General features: G+C 50.0%; 1 protein-coding gene across 6 annotated transcripts; it reads right to left on the bottom strand.

Annotated features, from left to right (window-relative positions):
• Positions 1 to 5,122: 5,122 nt before the first annotated feature.
• TVP23C (trans-golgi network vesicle protein 23 homolog C) lies at positions 5,123 to 15,021 on the bottom strand. Of its 6 annotated transcripts, XR_012676691.1 has the most exons (9): positions 14,929 to 15,021; positions 14,014 to 14,096; positions 13,001 to 13,145; positions 12,428 to 12,517; positions 10,972 to 11,103; positions 10,755 to 10,883; positions 9,638 to 9,763; positions 5,883 to 6,129; positions 5,123 to 5,709 (listed from the first exon to the last, which is right to left on the bottom strand). XR_012676691.1 is itself a non-coding variant. In XM_075169802.1 (7 exons), exons 1-7 carry the CDS (start codon positions 14,938 to 14,940, stop codon positions 9,731 to 9,733), a joined length of 624 nt encoding a protein of 207 aa, XP_075025903.1. In that variant the 5' UTR covers positions 14,941 to 15,021; the 3' UTR covers positions 8,307 to 9,730. The 6 variants fall into 6 exon arrangements, 5 of the variants coding, with proteins under 5 accessions (XP_075025903.1, XP_075025904.1, XP_075025905.1 ...); XM_075169802.1 differs by lacking the exons at positions 5,123 to 5,709; positions 5,883 to 6,129 and having other exon boundaries at positions 8,307 to 9,763; XM_075169803.1 differs by lacking the exons at positions 5,123 to 5,709; positions 5,883 to 6,129 and having other exon boundaries at positions 8,307 to 9,763; positions 14,890 to 14,929.
• Between the last annotated feature and the right edge of the window lie 915 nt (positions 15,022 to 15,936).

The raw sequence follows: 15,936 nt of genomic DNA, 5'->3' as shown, positions 1-15,936 counted from the left end.
ACAAGGGGTGGGGGATTTGGCTCTGCACTGAAATGTCACTGAGCGGGTGACAGCTATTCCTCACTCACCACCAAAACCAGCCAGACCCAGTGCTGTGAGTGGGAGGCTTGGGAAGGACCTGAGGGAGCTGGGTCCTTCCCAAGGACCTTCCCAAGGGCTCCGGGGACCTGGGTTCAGGGCTGTGCTGCGAAAAGGCACCACAGCCCCATGGTTGTCAGCTGAGGAAAGACTGAGCTGGGACAGACGTGCTGGGGAGCAGCGTTGCACCCCACAGCATCACCGCAGCGGGGAGCTGGCACATGGCCTGGGCTGTGAGGGGTGCGAGGTGCTGCCCCGGCTCGTCACTACCCCTCGTCAGCGGTCACGGATCACGGGATCATCTTCCCCGTCCCCACCCATGCAAAGTAAAGCTGAATCCACCGCAAAAAAGACAGGGGTTGATCCGGTTTACTTTGTACTGGACCAGGTTAAGTGCATCCGCGTGATGCTGCTGCACCTTCCTGGTCTGGGGGCTGTGACCTGGCAGCCACTGGTGCCAGGTTGTCCTGTCATCCCAAAATGTCACCTTTTGAATAGGAGGGAAAGCATTTAGCTGCTGCTTCAAAGCATCGACGATAGGCGGTGGAGTCTGGAAGCAGTAGACATGATCTTTATTGTGGTGCCCAACAATTAAACCTGGCAGCTCCCGCTAAAACCGATGGTAAAATTCCCTTCTGGTTTCTGGGAGCAAAACTAAGCCAAGACGGTTTGGTTTTGCTAACCTCGGCAGGTGCCAGAGCGCTGGACGCTGGTGGATGTGGAGCAGCTCTGCTCAGCTTTAGGGGCCCCAATTCAAATCCTCGCCAAGGTGCTCGCAAATAGAACGATCCCGGGAATCCTGAGCAAGAGGCTGCGCTCCGAGCTAACAAACCGGGAGCGGGGGCTGGCAGGGATGTCCATCCCTCCGCCCCAAACCCAGTGCTGCTCCGGGGAACCCCCAGCCTGTGCCCCAGGGAAGGGTGCTGGACCCACGGGGGTGCAGCGGGGTGCGACATGCCCCCCGACACACGGGCACCTGCTGCTTGGCGCAGGGCTGAATCGTGTCCTAGGAAGAATTTATTTAAATCAGGCTATTCCCCAAAATCAGGAGGGTCTGTTTGAGGAGACAACCCAGCCGGCCGGTCCCACACACACACACCCAGCTGGGAATAAATGTGCTTTTTACGTACTTTTTCCAACTCAAGTGGTTGCTCACACCACCCCGTAACATCAGGGCGGTGAAATCATGTTCCCGTTATATCCCCGCTTGGCCCCAGAAAGCTCAGAGGGAACACTAACGGAAGGAGAGGTGGTTTCGGTTATTGTTTTCCTCTTTGTCACCCCTCCGCGAGGCGCGGGAGGACGGGCGGCCGTGGCCAGGGGTGACACCCGGGGAGGTGACACCCTTCCCACCGCCGTCCCGCGCTCGCACGGGATGCGCCGGGCTGGCAGGTTGCTCCTGGCCCTTCTCACATCGCAGGACTGATCTTCGGAGGTGTTTCCAACAAGCCCTCCCAGAAAACTTTCTTTGCTCCATTTTTTTTTTTTTTTAAAAATTTATTTAATTAATTAAAAAAAAAAAAGCATAAGAGCTCCCTCTGCCGCCATATGGGTTTAGACGGGAGCGGGATGGACTGGAGTCTGCATCAGGCAGAGGCTGTCTGGGCTGGAGGGACCCGACAGCAGGGTCAGCCCAGCGGTGCTGCTCCAGATGTTTGCTGATGCTGCCCTTAAACACAGGGGCCATGGGGGATTAAGAGGTTTTGTGCAGGGGACCACTGGTCAGGTGCTAACGGAAAGGCTGGTGGAATGTCCCCTAAGGGCTGCCCGGTCCGGTGTGCTGCTGGGTGCTGCAGTCCCCCCCCCCGCCGCAAACAGAGACAAAAAACGCCCAGGGATGTCACAGATCCCGTGTTTTCCTCCCGTTCTGCTGAGGTTGCTCTTGCAGCAGCTGAGAGCAGCAGGATTTGGGGTGTCCCGCTCGCAGCAGCTGCAGAATCAGGGGGATCAACCCAAGCGTGGCTTGTGATACCCCAGGTGTCAGTGCCAGATCCCCCAACCTGCAACCGGACCTGTGCCACTCTCCTGCCGCAGTTACTGGCCAGACCCCACCTACGGCAAACTGGTCTCTGAGCTGGGGACGGAGCAGGATCCAAGCAAAGACCCCATCCCTTCCTCTCTCCAGTCCAGATCCTAATGAAACCAAACTTCTGGGCATGACCCTGGGCACTTCTCATTTAAAACATGAGAAATCAAGGGCTCAGATACCCAAGAGCTGTGTAAAACGGTGTTTAGTTTTTTCCTCATCCAAAGATATTTTAGGTGAGGTTTTGGGTCAGGACCTCTGCCCGCAGGTGGGTTTGGGCACCTCCAGCCCGGTGGGCTCTTGGGTGCTGGGAAGCGGGTGTGGAAGTTCCCGAGACCAGAGGCAGTTTTGGTGGGCGATTCAAATTCCTTCTGAAACAGGGTCCAGATGTGAGGGAGGCCTCCAACAAAAGCAAAATATAATCCAGCTACTAGTTAAAAGAAACTTATATAGAGTTTTAAACCTTACAGCAGCAGGCACAGATGACAAGCGTGGAAGGTCCCGCAGGGGTAGAGGATCTATCTAACGGGGGAGAAGTTCTACAAACCCTCCAAAAAGGGCCGGACTCAACACGGGTACACTCAGTAGGAAACTGTGAGTAACTGTCTCAAGAACTAAACCCTCCTTTAATCTGGAAACATAACAGAAGGCAAGAGCAAGTGAGTATGTCCCATGGCAGAAAAGCTAAATGACTCATGTACTCCAGCGGTTACTATGGACTTGTTTACACATTGCTTTGTGATTGAGAAAAAAAGAGGAAAAAAAAAAATCTAAAGAACTCGCCCAATAGTGAACTAAATAGAAGGAGGTTTGCGCAAGCTGGCAGTACGAAGAAGAATAACTCAGCAGGCCAAGGAGGTTTCCAGGAGGAGTCCGAAGGGCTCAGGGATGAACCCACCGAGCCACTAATCCCCAGACAAACCGACTGCTGCTCCTGCTGCCAGATGGGTGGAAGGTGGCAAGTGTGATACTGGGGTTTTGGGGCTTTTTTAAGGATTCTGGGAGGAATATGAGGAACAGCAGACCAGAAAATTTAACTCTTATATTGAGCAAACTGTTTGGACTTCTACAGACCAGGATTCACAGAGATAAGAAACAGCTGAAGAGCATCAAGGTGGCTTTTGCTGAGGGGAGTCCCACCTGGCAAATATTAAAACTCTTTGAAATGTGTAGCAAGCAGCTGCGGGATGAGATGATCTGGCATTAATAGCCATTAATTGGATAATTTACCAATTAACAGTTTGTGAAAAAATCCCCAACAAAGGACGGGAATAAAATAGGAGTTTTTGTACCAGGGAAAGTCACCAAAGGGGTTCCCTGGGAACGTATCATTGCTGTATGAAATTCATTGCCGTGGGAGGGTTTGGATGCCACTAAGTCCTGAGACAAGTTCATAGCTGTTAGAAACGATGATGCAGATACAGCCTTTGAGATCCTGCTCCACAGATTGCCAGGCTTTAAGCCAGTGCAAGAGTGGCATTATTATTTTATATCACTGGTTCCTTAGCATCAGCATCATGAAGCAGGGTCAGAAACTGGATTTTGAGTTACAGTGACCTTTGGCATGACCCAGAGTGGCCATTTTAACATGAACAAACCCAGCTCTTTGAAGTAGATATAGTTTGTCAGTGCAATGGATAATTCAGTAGCGTGACATGACCTATAGCTCCACAGACTATACCCTATGGCCCTAAGCTTCCCTGCCTGAAATCATCTCTGCTACCCATTTCTACCTTGCACTGCGCTACAGTCTGCTTTCTCCGCTTTAAATACTTCTCCTCCTTCTCCTCTTTAAATATCCTTTAGGAAAGCGAGATGCTTCCCTTCCCAGGCTCCGTTACAGGGAAACCCAACCATCCTCCCCCCAGTCTCTGGGGCTCCAGAAACCTCTGGGATTTAAGCCGTACCCACCGGTTGGGTACTGCAGGCTTGCTCTGGCACGCTGACTGCTGGCCCTTAAAGTGTGCAGAGTTCATTTATAAGGAAGCAGAAAGGAAGTTGGATAGCACAGAAAAACCCTTCTGCTTTTACCTGCGGATATAAAAACTGCTCATTGGATGCTTCACTATGCTCTGAAAGCCCAGGAGACAGCTGTAACGCAAACGGAGTCTGCTGTAGGATCGTGTCTTTAGGAGAGTCAAAGTGAACCCCTTTTCCACGAATTTGAACTTGGCCAACTCTGTGCACAGTCCCCACAGACCTGCCGCAGCAGATGCTGCTTGTCAGCAGCATAAAACATGCCTAGCAGAGACCCTGCTCTTTCATCTCACTAGTGCATCATCGAAAATTGAAACCCCAAGTGTGCAGGACTTTGCCAGAGACACACAAAGCCCTGGGCTTGCAGAACCTGCCCCTCTAAGGAAACCCTCCTGCTATAAAGATTAGTGGAAGCTGCGCCTGGGCTCAAACAGGTGCCTAATTCTGAGTGCAAATGGGGCATCTGGGTGCGGAGGGTGCTGCAGGGACCGGGTGCCTGCAGTCACCCCGGGATTCATTTCATGCTGCGGATGCTGGGCAGCATGGGGGAGGCTGGCAGCAGTGTCCCTGGGTGCCCCACGCCCCAGGGTCTCTCCTGTCCTTTGCCATCACCCCTGGGAAGCCACAGCCTGTCCGCTGTAAGAAACACCCCGTCTTGTCTCGTGCTGCCCCACTGCCTCCCCAGGGCCGGCTCCTGCCCCGCGATGGACCTGCTCAGCCCTGGCCCAGCCCGGCCGCTGTGCAAGGCTTGGTGCATTTGCATCGGTTTTGCTCCTTGCTAACCATCTTGAGAAACGGGGACAACCCCTGCCAGCCTTTCTGAGTATGATCAGAAAACCACGTGTATCCTTGTGCTGACTGCCCCAGTAAAGTGTCAGGCACAGAGCTGGGATTAGCCCAAAACATGTAAATGCATTAAAAATAGTATCTCAGCCCCAGACTTGCTTGCTTGCTTCTTCTCCCACTGGCTCGTTTTCCTTGCCAGGCATCAAAGCACCCTCCAGTTCTTGCAGAGCATTTGAGTCATCCTCAGCCCTGCCAGGATAAGAAAAGAAACAAAGAAGAGCTAGGAATCCCACATCTCCCCACATCCCAAATCTTCTCTTGAGGTCCAATTGCTCAACCATCTCCTTACAAAAGTCCTCTTTACATGAAGCCACAATGTCCTCCTGGACATCTTTACCCCAATAAAACCTGTGACCTTGCTGGGACACATCCTGGCAACCAGTAATCCCTATCCTGAAGGATGCCAGCTGCTGTAGTGTGAGCTGGTGGCTTTTGAGAGGGGAGACCCTGGATCTTCAGCAAGCTGATCCAGCAGGATCCCAACAGTAGTTTTAAGTCTGTCTGGGGACGTTTAACACAAAACCCAGTGTCTCTCTGCCATGTACGGTGCTGAGCACAGAACACCCCTGGCCTTCCCTTCCCTCACCAGACAGGCACCAAATTAAGTTGGAGGCAGGTTCCACACAAATGAGATGTGAAGCATCTTTCCATGGCCAGTGTTAATCTGTGGAGCTCTCTGCCGCAAGACACTGCAAATACCAGAAGTCTGCGTGGGCTCAGAAAGGAATCAGTCAAATTAATGGCAGCAAAATCCATCAGGGGACACAGAGGGAGCCACAAACCTGTGGAGGTACAAAAGGCATCCTTGGAAGAGTGGCTGAGTTTGCTATTTCCATATAGTCTTTGCAAGGCACACGGAATTAGCTACTGCTCGAGACAAACCTTGGGTTTGATGGGTTCAGCCTGACCCAGAGCCATTCTCGCAGCTTCAAGACAGAGCTGGCAGCACACGTACCTGCTGCGAGCCGAGGAAGAGGCTGTCCCCACAGCAGAACCCAAAGGCGATGCCTCCCCCTGAGAAACAGGAGTGAAATTCAAGCAGCCGAGCGCTGCAGCCTGTGGCTGAGCGGCGGAAACCAACGCAGCGCGTCCCTGACGTCAGCTGCCCCGAGCCATGCGCTGGCACCGGAGAGGGTCGGAAGGAACTGGAATCGCGTTCGACACACCCGGGTTGCTTTCGGCACACACGGCCCACGTGTCCTCTGTGGTATAAAAATGCTGCTATCGGTAAAACAGAAATAGCGTTTCCTTTCTCTCTATCCTTCGCCTGTCTTATCAGGGCGATGGGCAGGCTCTCGGTTTGCCGTGGGTTTGCAGGGTGGGAAGGGACGCCTGCTCCCAAATTGGGGCTGTTTGCACGGAAAGGCAGGAGGGAAGCGAGAAATTCCTTCCTGCCAGGAGCCTTGGAAGCAGTGCTGGGTCCTGGCCAACATCCACCCTCCTCACCCGCATCCCCGCTCCCTTTGGTCTCCCCAAAGGTCACTCTCCATTAGTCACTGCAGCTTTTTGTTTAGGAAATACCAGCTGGGATGTCCTGTCCCATGTGAGCAGGGCTGACCGTGGCCTCTGCCAAGCAACTACAATAGACCTTGCCCTGCAGCCCTCCGGGCCCGGCAAGGCTCCAAGAAATTCATGGAGGAAAAGACAGACAGGCTCCAAGTGCCCGCGGCCAGGCTGCCCGTGCACACTCAGCATCCCTCCTTCGCCCTTCCCCGCGGTTCTCCCCCGGGGCAGGGGGGTGGCACAGCGGGAAGGGGAGATGCACCAAATGGGGCAGAACTGCCTCTAAAGCTTTTGTGCTTTGAGAATATCCGGATGCATCACAGTAATGTGTTAAAGCACAGGGCCAGAAAAAGCATTGCTTCTGTCCCTGAAATCAGGCGCCTTCCCTGGGGACTCCAGCACCCAGCTGGCTGCACAGCGCAACGCCACGGTGGGTGAGGACAAACCAAGGCTGGTCTGCGGCAGCAGGAGGGGACAGGTCCCCGCTGCCGCCAAAGAGCAACAGAGCAGCTCATCCCTAGGACACACGGGAAGGATGAGGATGGATGTGCACCCCAAAGCAGACAGCAAATGTCCCCCAGGGCCCGTTCTGTCCCCAGCTCTGCGATCAAGCTCCCCGCTGGCCCAAGACACTATGCTCCAAGGACTCAAAATGGGTCTGCCTGCAAAATGAGGATGATTTCAAGCCCACCTTTCAGCTGTGCTTGCAACATCCGAGGCGTACTTTGCTATTTCAGAGCAAATAGTATTTTATTATTATTGCTTTTGGAGTATTTCTGCTTCTGTAAACCCTGAAAGTTCAGCCACCACCCAGGCCTGGAGGTCTTAGGCGGGGCCACCATTACAGAGCTAACGCTCAAGAAACTGGCTTAGTGTGGATTCCCGAGGCTTGTCGAAAAAAGCACATTCAGAGAATTTCCCCATGCTGCGGCAACTCCCACTTCCTGCTTCACAGGAAACTCCAGCAGACAGCGAGTGAAAATCAAACGAGACTCACGCCCAACTGGAAAAGCGATAAGAAATTTGGTTCTGATCCATGCTGTGGAGAAACGCAATAAAATGCCAGCTTCTCAGAAGCCAAAAGACTGAATGTTTGCCAAGAGGCTAAAAATAAGCCAAAGAGGGCTATATTTAAAGGCACGTACTAATAAATGCCTCTGTCCTTGATTAAATAAACTGCAACTTCCAGAAAAGCACTCTCTATTTTCCAGCAGTTTGAGGGGAGCTTTGGCAGCAGGAGAATAAACATTAAGTCTAAAACTTTCAACACATTTTAAAACAACTACCTCGTGGCTGGAGCTGTGCCAGAGTCAGCGCCGTCCCTCCGACAGCAAACTGGGGGCTTGTTGGACTGGAGCAGAAAGGATTTCCCGTCCATCGCACCGTACGGGCCAGACGCTGCAGCTGCGCATCCCCGCGTGGCTGCAGAAGCACCTTTACTTCAGCGATTGACTTCGTGTTGCCTGTTTACATTCATTCCTTAGAAATAAATCATTCTTTCCACAAAAATGGGGACTAGAAGTTCCCGCTACGTGGTGGCAGGAGCATTTACGGTAGCACACTGCCACCTGCCAGAGGGAGCCAGGGACCCGGGCAGAGGGGCCCTCCGCGTGCCCTCAGAAGGAGCCTCTCAGCCCCTCCAGCCCAGCCTTACACAGCGACAATTACTTCAGCTCTGCATGGTAACGACTCCAGCACGCTTACGAAGAAATTGCTTGCACAGGGACAACTGTCCGAGACCGCTGGGTGAAAGAAACTGTGCCAGAGCTCGCTAAACAGCACCGTTTAACTTGACAGGTAACCCCTGTTAAAACTACATTACAAGAACACAGTGTATAAATAGAGCTCGGCCATGAATCATAGAAGGGCTATCTGGTCTGGTTAAACAAAGCATTATTTTAATTTCAAGATTTTATAAATACATATTTACAAAAGGAAGGTATCAATCCAAAGAGTTAAACAAACGTACAGCTCCCCAGTATCGCTACAGTAGAGGGAGAGAAATCACGTTAATGCAATCCCACAATTTACAATACCCATTATTCAAAAAGAAACCACATTCTTAATTTAAAATACCCCACCCGAAGTTTACAATATCCACCGCTGCGAAAGCACAATCTGCCTTGAACAGAATTACATGACAAGAAGGAACTGACCCCTTTCATACAGTTTTGCCCACAAAACACACCACTTTCTGCCACCTAAGTGAACACTGCAAGCCAACATTTCACCATCCTACAAACGGGTTTTTTTCCAGCCCACAGACTCCTTGCGGAGCACAGCTTAAGGACGGCGTACTGCACGGATTCAAGAAACGTAAACCCTGGTCGGTCCCGTTCCCTGCGACCCTGTGTCGCGGGAGCGGTGAGGAAACTGCAGACCACATCACCCCGCACCCTCCTGGCCAGAGGAAACGACCCGCGGCACCTAACGCATGCTACTGCGCAGCGCCGACACGACGCCCGATGGCATCACTTTAACAGCGTTAGTCAGACAACGACTGCTCTCAGATTCGCTCCGTCTCTGAAACCGTGCCTGCAACCTTCCTTGTAAACTGGTTTTACTCTTGCTACGCTCTCCATACAGACGCAGGCCTACAGGTAGAAGAGGGACTTCCCATAAATCCAGGGGTTTAAGATGTTACTGAGACCTCCAAGTACGCTTCAGATAAATAAGAGACCGGAGCTGCTCAGAAGTCACTTTCTGCAGTTTCCACGAGACTTCAATAATCTTCCCACTAAGCCAACAGCAACATTGCCTTTAGATGTCCTTCACTGCAACCACCTCAGCGCCCTTCAGATCACAGAATGAGAGAGATGCGGAGGCAAAAGAGCGCGATCTAAACTTCGTAACAGAAGCAGCAATGACCTCCAAGAACAAAATGCAGCGACGTCCACAACTGAAACTATTTGAGGCACCAACTGCTGGAGGAGTTGGGGGAGCTCTTGGATAACAGAAGGCTCGGCTTGTGCATGGTTTTTCTGAAGAAGGATGTCCAGCAATTTTCTCTTAATTCATCCAATAGTTCGAAACCTGTATGAGAGCCACCTAGGATATTTTTTAATTTAAAGTTTAGGCAAATTAATTCTAATTAATCAAACTAAAGAAAGGACTTAAACACAAACTGCTAGTAGAAAATCGAATATAAGTTGCTAGGAGTGTTAACCTGAAGTCTTCCACAATTTATTTACTTCTTTTAATTCACACCTCAAGTACGCAGCTCCCAAATCTCTTGGTCAGAGCAGCATTCTCTGTTGTTCACTACTGTCAATCCAGTCTGGCCTGAGGCTTCCACCATACTCAGGATGCAGTTTGGTCCTCTTTAGCCGCAGTCTGCAGGAGGCAAAAAAGAAAAGCAAGAAGAGAAGGAGTATAGGAGAACTATGTGTCTCACTGCCATGATTCTGGGGCAAGACATTAATTTCTGCCAGAGATTGAGACTGGTCTGGGCCTTTGGTTAACCACTGCAGTGGGAAAAGCCTTCAGAAGCAAATCGAGCTACAGAAGAGGACAATGCCAGCACAGATTGCCAAGAAAGGTTTATCAATGTTTGAGCTTCTGATCACACTAATGACGGTAACTCCAGCAAACATTTGTGAAGGTTGGGCTGTGCGGCAGCCAAACCACCCGTCCCCAGCGTCATCTGTGTAATACAGCCAGCCAGAGTCAGGAAACCAGGTAAAAGCCTAGAAGCGGAACAGGGGACAGTTGTGCCTACTGCTGCAGGGACCTACGGAAGGAAGAAAACCCCGCGCTGGGGCAGAAAAGGACCTGTTGAGAAGAGCTGGTTGAAGTAAGAAAGAATATAAAAGGCAGTGGCAGCCCTTTCAGCTAAGAGCTATGCACGCTGCAGCAGTGCACTGAAGCACAAGGACCAATGCAACATCCCTCCAGCTGCATGGTTTTGCGGCTAGCACAACCCAAGAGGAAGCAGTGCAACGAAAGGAGTAATTTAGCAATGTGTTATCCAAGAGCAGCAGAGTTTATCAAAAGCTATGTCACTCTGTGATCGCGTTCACTGTGTTCCTTATTTCCAGTATACCAGCCGTATTCCAGTAACTTCTACGGCACCTGTCCGTGGCACCAGCAAATAACACAAGCTCACGAAGACACTGCAAATGGAGCTTGATGCCAATAATTAGCAAGTTACTCTGTGACTTAACTAAGGGAGCTCAAATTCACAAGGAAGTAAGGTGTGAAGGGTCCCACTGCAGAACTCTAAATAAGAACTTTTTCAGTCTTTCTTTTCATCCCTAGATAGGAAGGAACTTTATGGACAGAAATAAATATGACCAGAGGGTTTCCAAAAGCCTGGAAATCTTACCTGCCGCAAGAACTGCTTTCCAAGATAGTTGGTCGCCATGCTTGTCAAGTTCTTTCTACTGCCAACTTTACACCTGATATAACCGTACAGGTTGGCTCCCTGAAGCACCACTCCCATCACAACCACTGCCTAGGACACAGGAAAGTAAAGTCACTAATTTACACCGCCTTACTTGTAACGTGCAAGATCTACTACTGAGTTGAAGGAGTCAACTCACCAGCCATTTGACTTTGAAAGAAAAGAGAGCGCTGAAAGCAAATATCACCCAGATCATAGGACAAGTAATTAGACCTAACCAGAAAATGCGGGACTCTGCTTCTGATGAGGTTTTACTCCCTTGCGCTGATACCTAGAAACAGAAAGGAAATGGAGATTAACAGGCTGCTCCATTGTACAGATCACATTGCCATTAAAAACAGCCCAGAATCTACAAGCCCCCTATTTTTTGCCTCCACACAACAGTACTGGGTGCTTCCAAGATCAACTTCTACATCACATCAAGATCTTTCTGCCACAGAAGATGTTTCCATTTAAGGCACCCTTTTGTCAATTTTCTGTCAGAAACAGTGGAGACAGCAGCATCAAATCCTCTTGGAATGCTTGGGGATAAAAGGTCAAGTTTGGGAAACGTGGTTGGTTCTGCATGGTTCAGTTACAAAGCTTAGAAACAGCCAAACGGGTAATGTTTCCTACTTCCAAATCACTGCACAGAATTTCACTAATCCTAGCACTGGCGGAACTAAATATTGATACTCGTAGGCATCAAAGTAGGGTAATTTTTTCTTTACACACACAGAGGTTTGAATCACACCACACTATTGATTTTATAAAGTCTTTACAGAGCAGAAGATCCCAAGCAAGCACTCACTTCTTCCTACAATAGTTAAAAAATCTGGACTGGGTTAACAACTTATGGGTAAATTTACAGCATCACCAGCAGTTCAGCTACCTTCCCCCCCCCTCCCCCAGTATGTTCTAGCTTTTCTAAACTAGCACGGTTTTGAGATAGAATGTGCCTGTAGTGAGTGCACAAACTCAGCCAGAGAAAGATTTAGGTTGAAGCCCCTACACCACTGCAGATCTCCCACGTGATCTAGGAAGTGATCTTTACCTCACTCCAGATCTGCATGCCATTAGCTCCATACAGGGATAAGAGATAGGGATCGAAAGGGCAAATACGTGACGTTGTGAGGTGCCTGACAGATGGGATACTAGAGAGGTAGCAGTAGCCACATGAACACAAAGGCAAAGCAATAGCCATGACGAACGCTGTATGTTTCTTCCTACTTCCAATAGTTTTCTATAGGAGACAAAAGCTACGTCAGCTGTTCCGAGTTCACATGAGAAAACTTGTAGGTTACTGATGTGCCATGGGAACCTTTACTGCATTTTATGTGGAACTTTTAGGTTACTTACCTTAAGCCAGATCAATACATAATGAGGATTTTTAAATAATTCAACAATCAAAAAGCTTATTCAGCAGCCTACATGAAACAAGCCCGTGGTTACAGACCTGTGGCCGGAAGTAAACGTCTACACTGTGCAATCTACCATCACAAGCGTAACTGTGATGGCAGTTTCATAAGGGTTTCATAATAGGGGTTAATAGGGATTTCATAAAACAGAAACAATTAAAAGGAAAAAAAAAGAAAAAAAAAAAAGAAGAAATTTACCTTCCTGGCTTCAAATACCCAGTGACTTCTACCATCATCATCCACCTGGTTCCACCAGCGAAGGCCAACCATCAGTCGCCCTGTGACATTCTGAAATAGAAGAAAAGCAACGAGCTTTATATCTTCTGCTAAAAGAAGCCATTTGCCAAAGTTCAGCTGTTTGAGTTGCTATTTTCAACGGTGTTCATTTGCCTCACATTTGGGAAAACAAGATTACATGACTTTATGTCCACAACAATCTATTTTCTGATATGTCCAGTACAATAACAAATTACTGTAATAATATAAAGTGAGACATATTTCTGGTGATTCGAAAGTGATCTGGTAACGAAGCCTGTGCTACCTAAAAAGAAAGTCTAATATACATTCTCCACTTGATTTTCAAAAAGAAATAAATAAGAGTTATTATTTCGTTAACACTGCAAAACATCACAGTACTTGAGGGTATCTTGGGTATCATTTTGCTGGAAAAGTACATAGAAGTTACTTTTTTTTTTATGACATAAATATCATTCTCTTAAATTATTCTTATATAGTAAGACAAAAATAACAAAAAGCGTAAGAGGAACTTACCTTTACAGCCCAAAAGTCACATGACAAGAGGAGGATAATTGTCACCATGCAGGCAATAAAGCTGCTAGTTAAGAGCTCACAGAGCAGATAGACAACTATCGCACTGACTCGGAAGAATAAGTGGAAAAATGATGCCACTGGATGCCTGGAATGAAGTACAGTACAGTCACAGCTCTTTCAGACAAGACTGAAGCAATTTCAGAGAAACAACATTGCCAAGGCGATCTCCCGCCAACTCACAGGATAACGATCAGCATCGTAACATGAACCCAGTGTGCAATGACTGCTGAAAATATGGGAAATAAACTGACTAGAAGCTCGTCATAAGGAAGACACACTCTACATGCAGTGATATCCCACGTGCAGGCAGAATTTGGGGTGGAAGGGGACAGGGAGTTTTACCTGGTGTTCAATGTAAGGCAATTTTTATGGGGTAAATTTAAAAAAGTTCTGACAGAGGAAATACCTCTGAAGGAAAGATCACATTTCTCAACACAGCAGACTTGCCCTTCTTTCTGATTTCTGCAGCTTCCAGATCAGAGAAGTGCAGTACAGAGCCAGGGTCACCACAGCATCTGTGTATGGACGCCGCTCTGTGGCAGCAGTTTGGGCAGAACGAGGAAGGAGGCGGCTGGACCGACTACGCCAGGACATGGCAGACAGCAGGGCAGCACCAAACATACTCGAGAACGAAGACTGGGGAAGAAAAAATGGACTAGCCCAGAACCAGCACTCCACACGCTGAGAACCTCCCATCACACAGTCATTGTACCAGTGTAGATCCCTTACACACAGAAAGACAAACACATATTAAACGTGAGGGCATCCAGAGCCATGAAGGCACAGATCTACAAATCCCAGCTGAGCATCTGGAACTGGCACTCTCAGTTATCTGGAAGTTACTCTCCATTACCTCTAAATAAAGAAGGTATTTGCCGATGTAATATGGCAGTCCTTCCTTCCTCAGGCTTCTGCCTGGAACTCATCTAGAAACTCTCTCTACGGTCACTGACCTTATTTTTGACTTTTTTGATCTCCTGGATACATCATCATCCGCGTCAAAGAGAGACACATCCTCAATGTCATCATTGCTGTCCTAAAGCGGGGAACAGATGCAAAGAGTTCAGAAAAAAGAATCTGTTTGCAACTTCAAGCAGGGACAGTTTTGATTACCCAGAACATTATGATGGCACCTTAAGATAAAAATGAATTTGGGAAGAACGTGAAGATTTAATCACATACAAAAGAAAGAAATACAGTAATTGGATTCTATTCTATTCTATGTTTTGATTTGTGTTTTGTGAAACCTGCACAAACTCGCAGGGCAACTCCAAGGCTCCGTTCTGCACCCAGGCACCTAACTTCACAGCCTAGTCTAGGGTCCTTTATTCGTCAATCCTCTTAGAGAACTTATTACCCTGTACAAAAGCTATTCCTATGTCAGGCAACAGGTTCACATCCTCCTGCATTTTGGTGAAATACTGCTGACGGAATGAGAATTGATTATTTTTACAGACAGGGCACGTCTCTGTTGCAGAGATGTGACACCAGCAGCACCAGACTTGCCCAGAAACCCCTTTCCTTGAGCCCAGCCCTGCCTCAACGCCTTTCAGCCGGGACAGCTACGAGCAGCATTACAGAACAACAAACTGCCCAGTCCCCCTGATTTTTAATCGATTCCGGATCGATTCCGAGCGGGTTCTGCAGTGTTCCGCCTCCCCAGCGCGCTGGCAGCGCAGCCCCGGCGGCTGCAGGCCTATGACAGCAGCAAGCGCCTATCTACCGCCCCCCCCCGTGCCCGGACGCTGTCGCTGTCGCAGCGGCCCCGGCCCCGGCCCCGGCCCCGGCCCCGGCCCCGGCCCCGGCCCCGCTCCCTGCTCAGGCCCTACCCGGCCCCGCTCCCGGCTGCCCGGCGGGAGCCGCCTCACCTGCCGTAGCATGATCGGAGCTCCCTCACTTCCGCTTGCCGCGGTGCGTCACCGTCGCGGGCCAATCCCGGCACGCACCGCCACGCCCCTCCCTCCCGCGCGTGCGCGCTGCGGGGACGGAGCGGGAGACGTGGCCGCACGCCTCCCCTCCCCCCCCCCCCCGTGCCGGTGATGTCCGTTAGGGGCCCCGGTTCCCGCCGGCCGCGCCGTGAGGGAGGGCGGCGGCCCCCGGCCAAGAGGCGCCTCAGCGCCAGGGAGGCGAGCGGGGCCCTGGGGGGCTCCTCCAGGAGTAATCCCCGGGGCGTCAGGCGGGGGGAGCCCGAGGGAGAGCTTCCAGGGGAAAGCGGCTTTTCTGAAGCCTTCCCCGGGAGACGCACTCGGAGGAGCAGGCGCCCTTCCAAAGCCGGGCTCCGGGTTTTCAGCCGCCCTCTTCACTCGCCCGGGGCAGGCGGGGGTCCACGCCCGCTAACGCAAGCCGCCTGTACACCGCTCCCAGCTCTCGCCTCACTGAGTAGGTAATAAAAATCTCTGCTCCAGGTACAAGTCAAAAAAAAAAAAAAAATCAAGCAACTGGAGGTCTAGAAGATGTGATAGAAAAAGCTCAAACTGGAATAACGCCCTCAGATCGGTATTTTTAGAATATAAGGAAAAACTGAGCAGCCGCGCTGAAAAGAAAGGGGAAACGTTCATCTTCAATTTTTACAAAGTCTACAGAAAGGCACGCAGCTTGCAGGGAAAAAAGTGCAAGTTGTTGGGGCCCTGATTTCAAAATTGCTCATTACAGCAATTGGCGCGAGCGTACGCGAGGAGCGAAACCCAAGGATCCGTCCGCAGCTGCAAGCTCGCTCACGTTCCAAGGAAACCATCTGCAAACAGCTCATCTGAAACGCGCTGCCCGACGTTCTTTGTACCTGAACAATTTAGGCAGAAAACACGCGTTGGGGAAGAAATGAGTAAACTCCTGCTTCGTTTATAAAGGAGGATGACAAAGTTAACTATACGGTTATT

Source organism: Calonectris borealis, chromosome 20 (genome assembly GCF_964195595.1).
Source record: "Calonectris borealis chromosome 20, bCalBor7.hap1.2, whole genome shotgun sequence".
Taxonomy (NCBI): Eukaryota; Metazoa; Chordata; class Aves; order Procellariiformes; family Procellariidae; genus Calonectris; species Calonectris borealis.
Note: the sequence above shows the minus strand (reverse complement) of the source record. Positions and strands in the feature narration are given on the sequence as shown.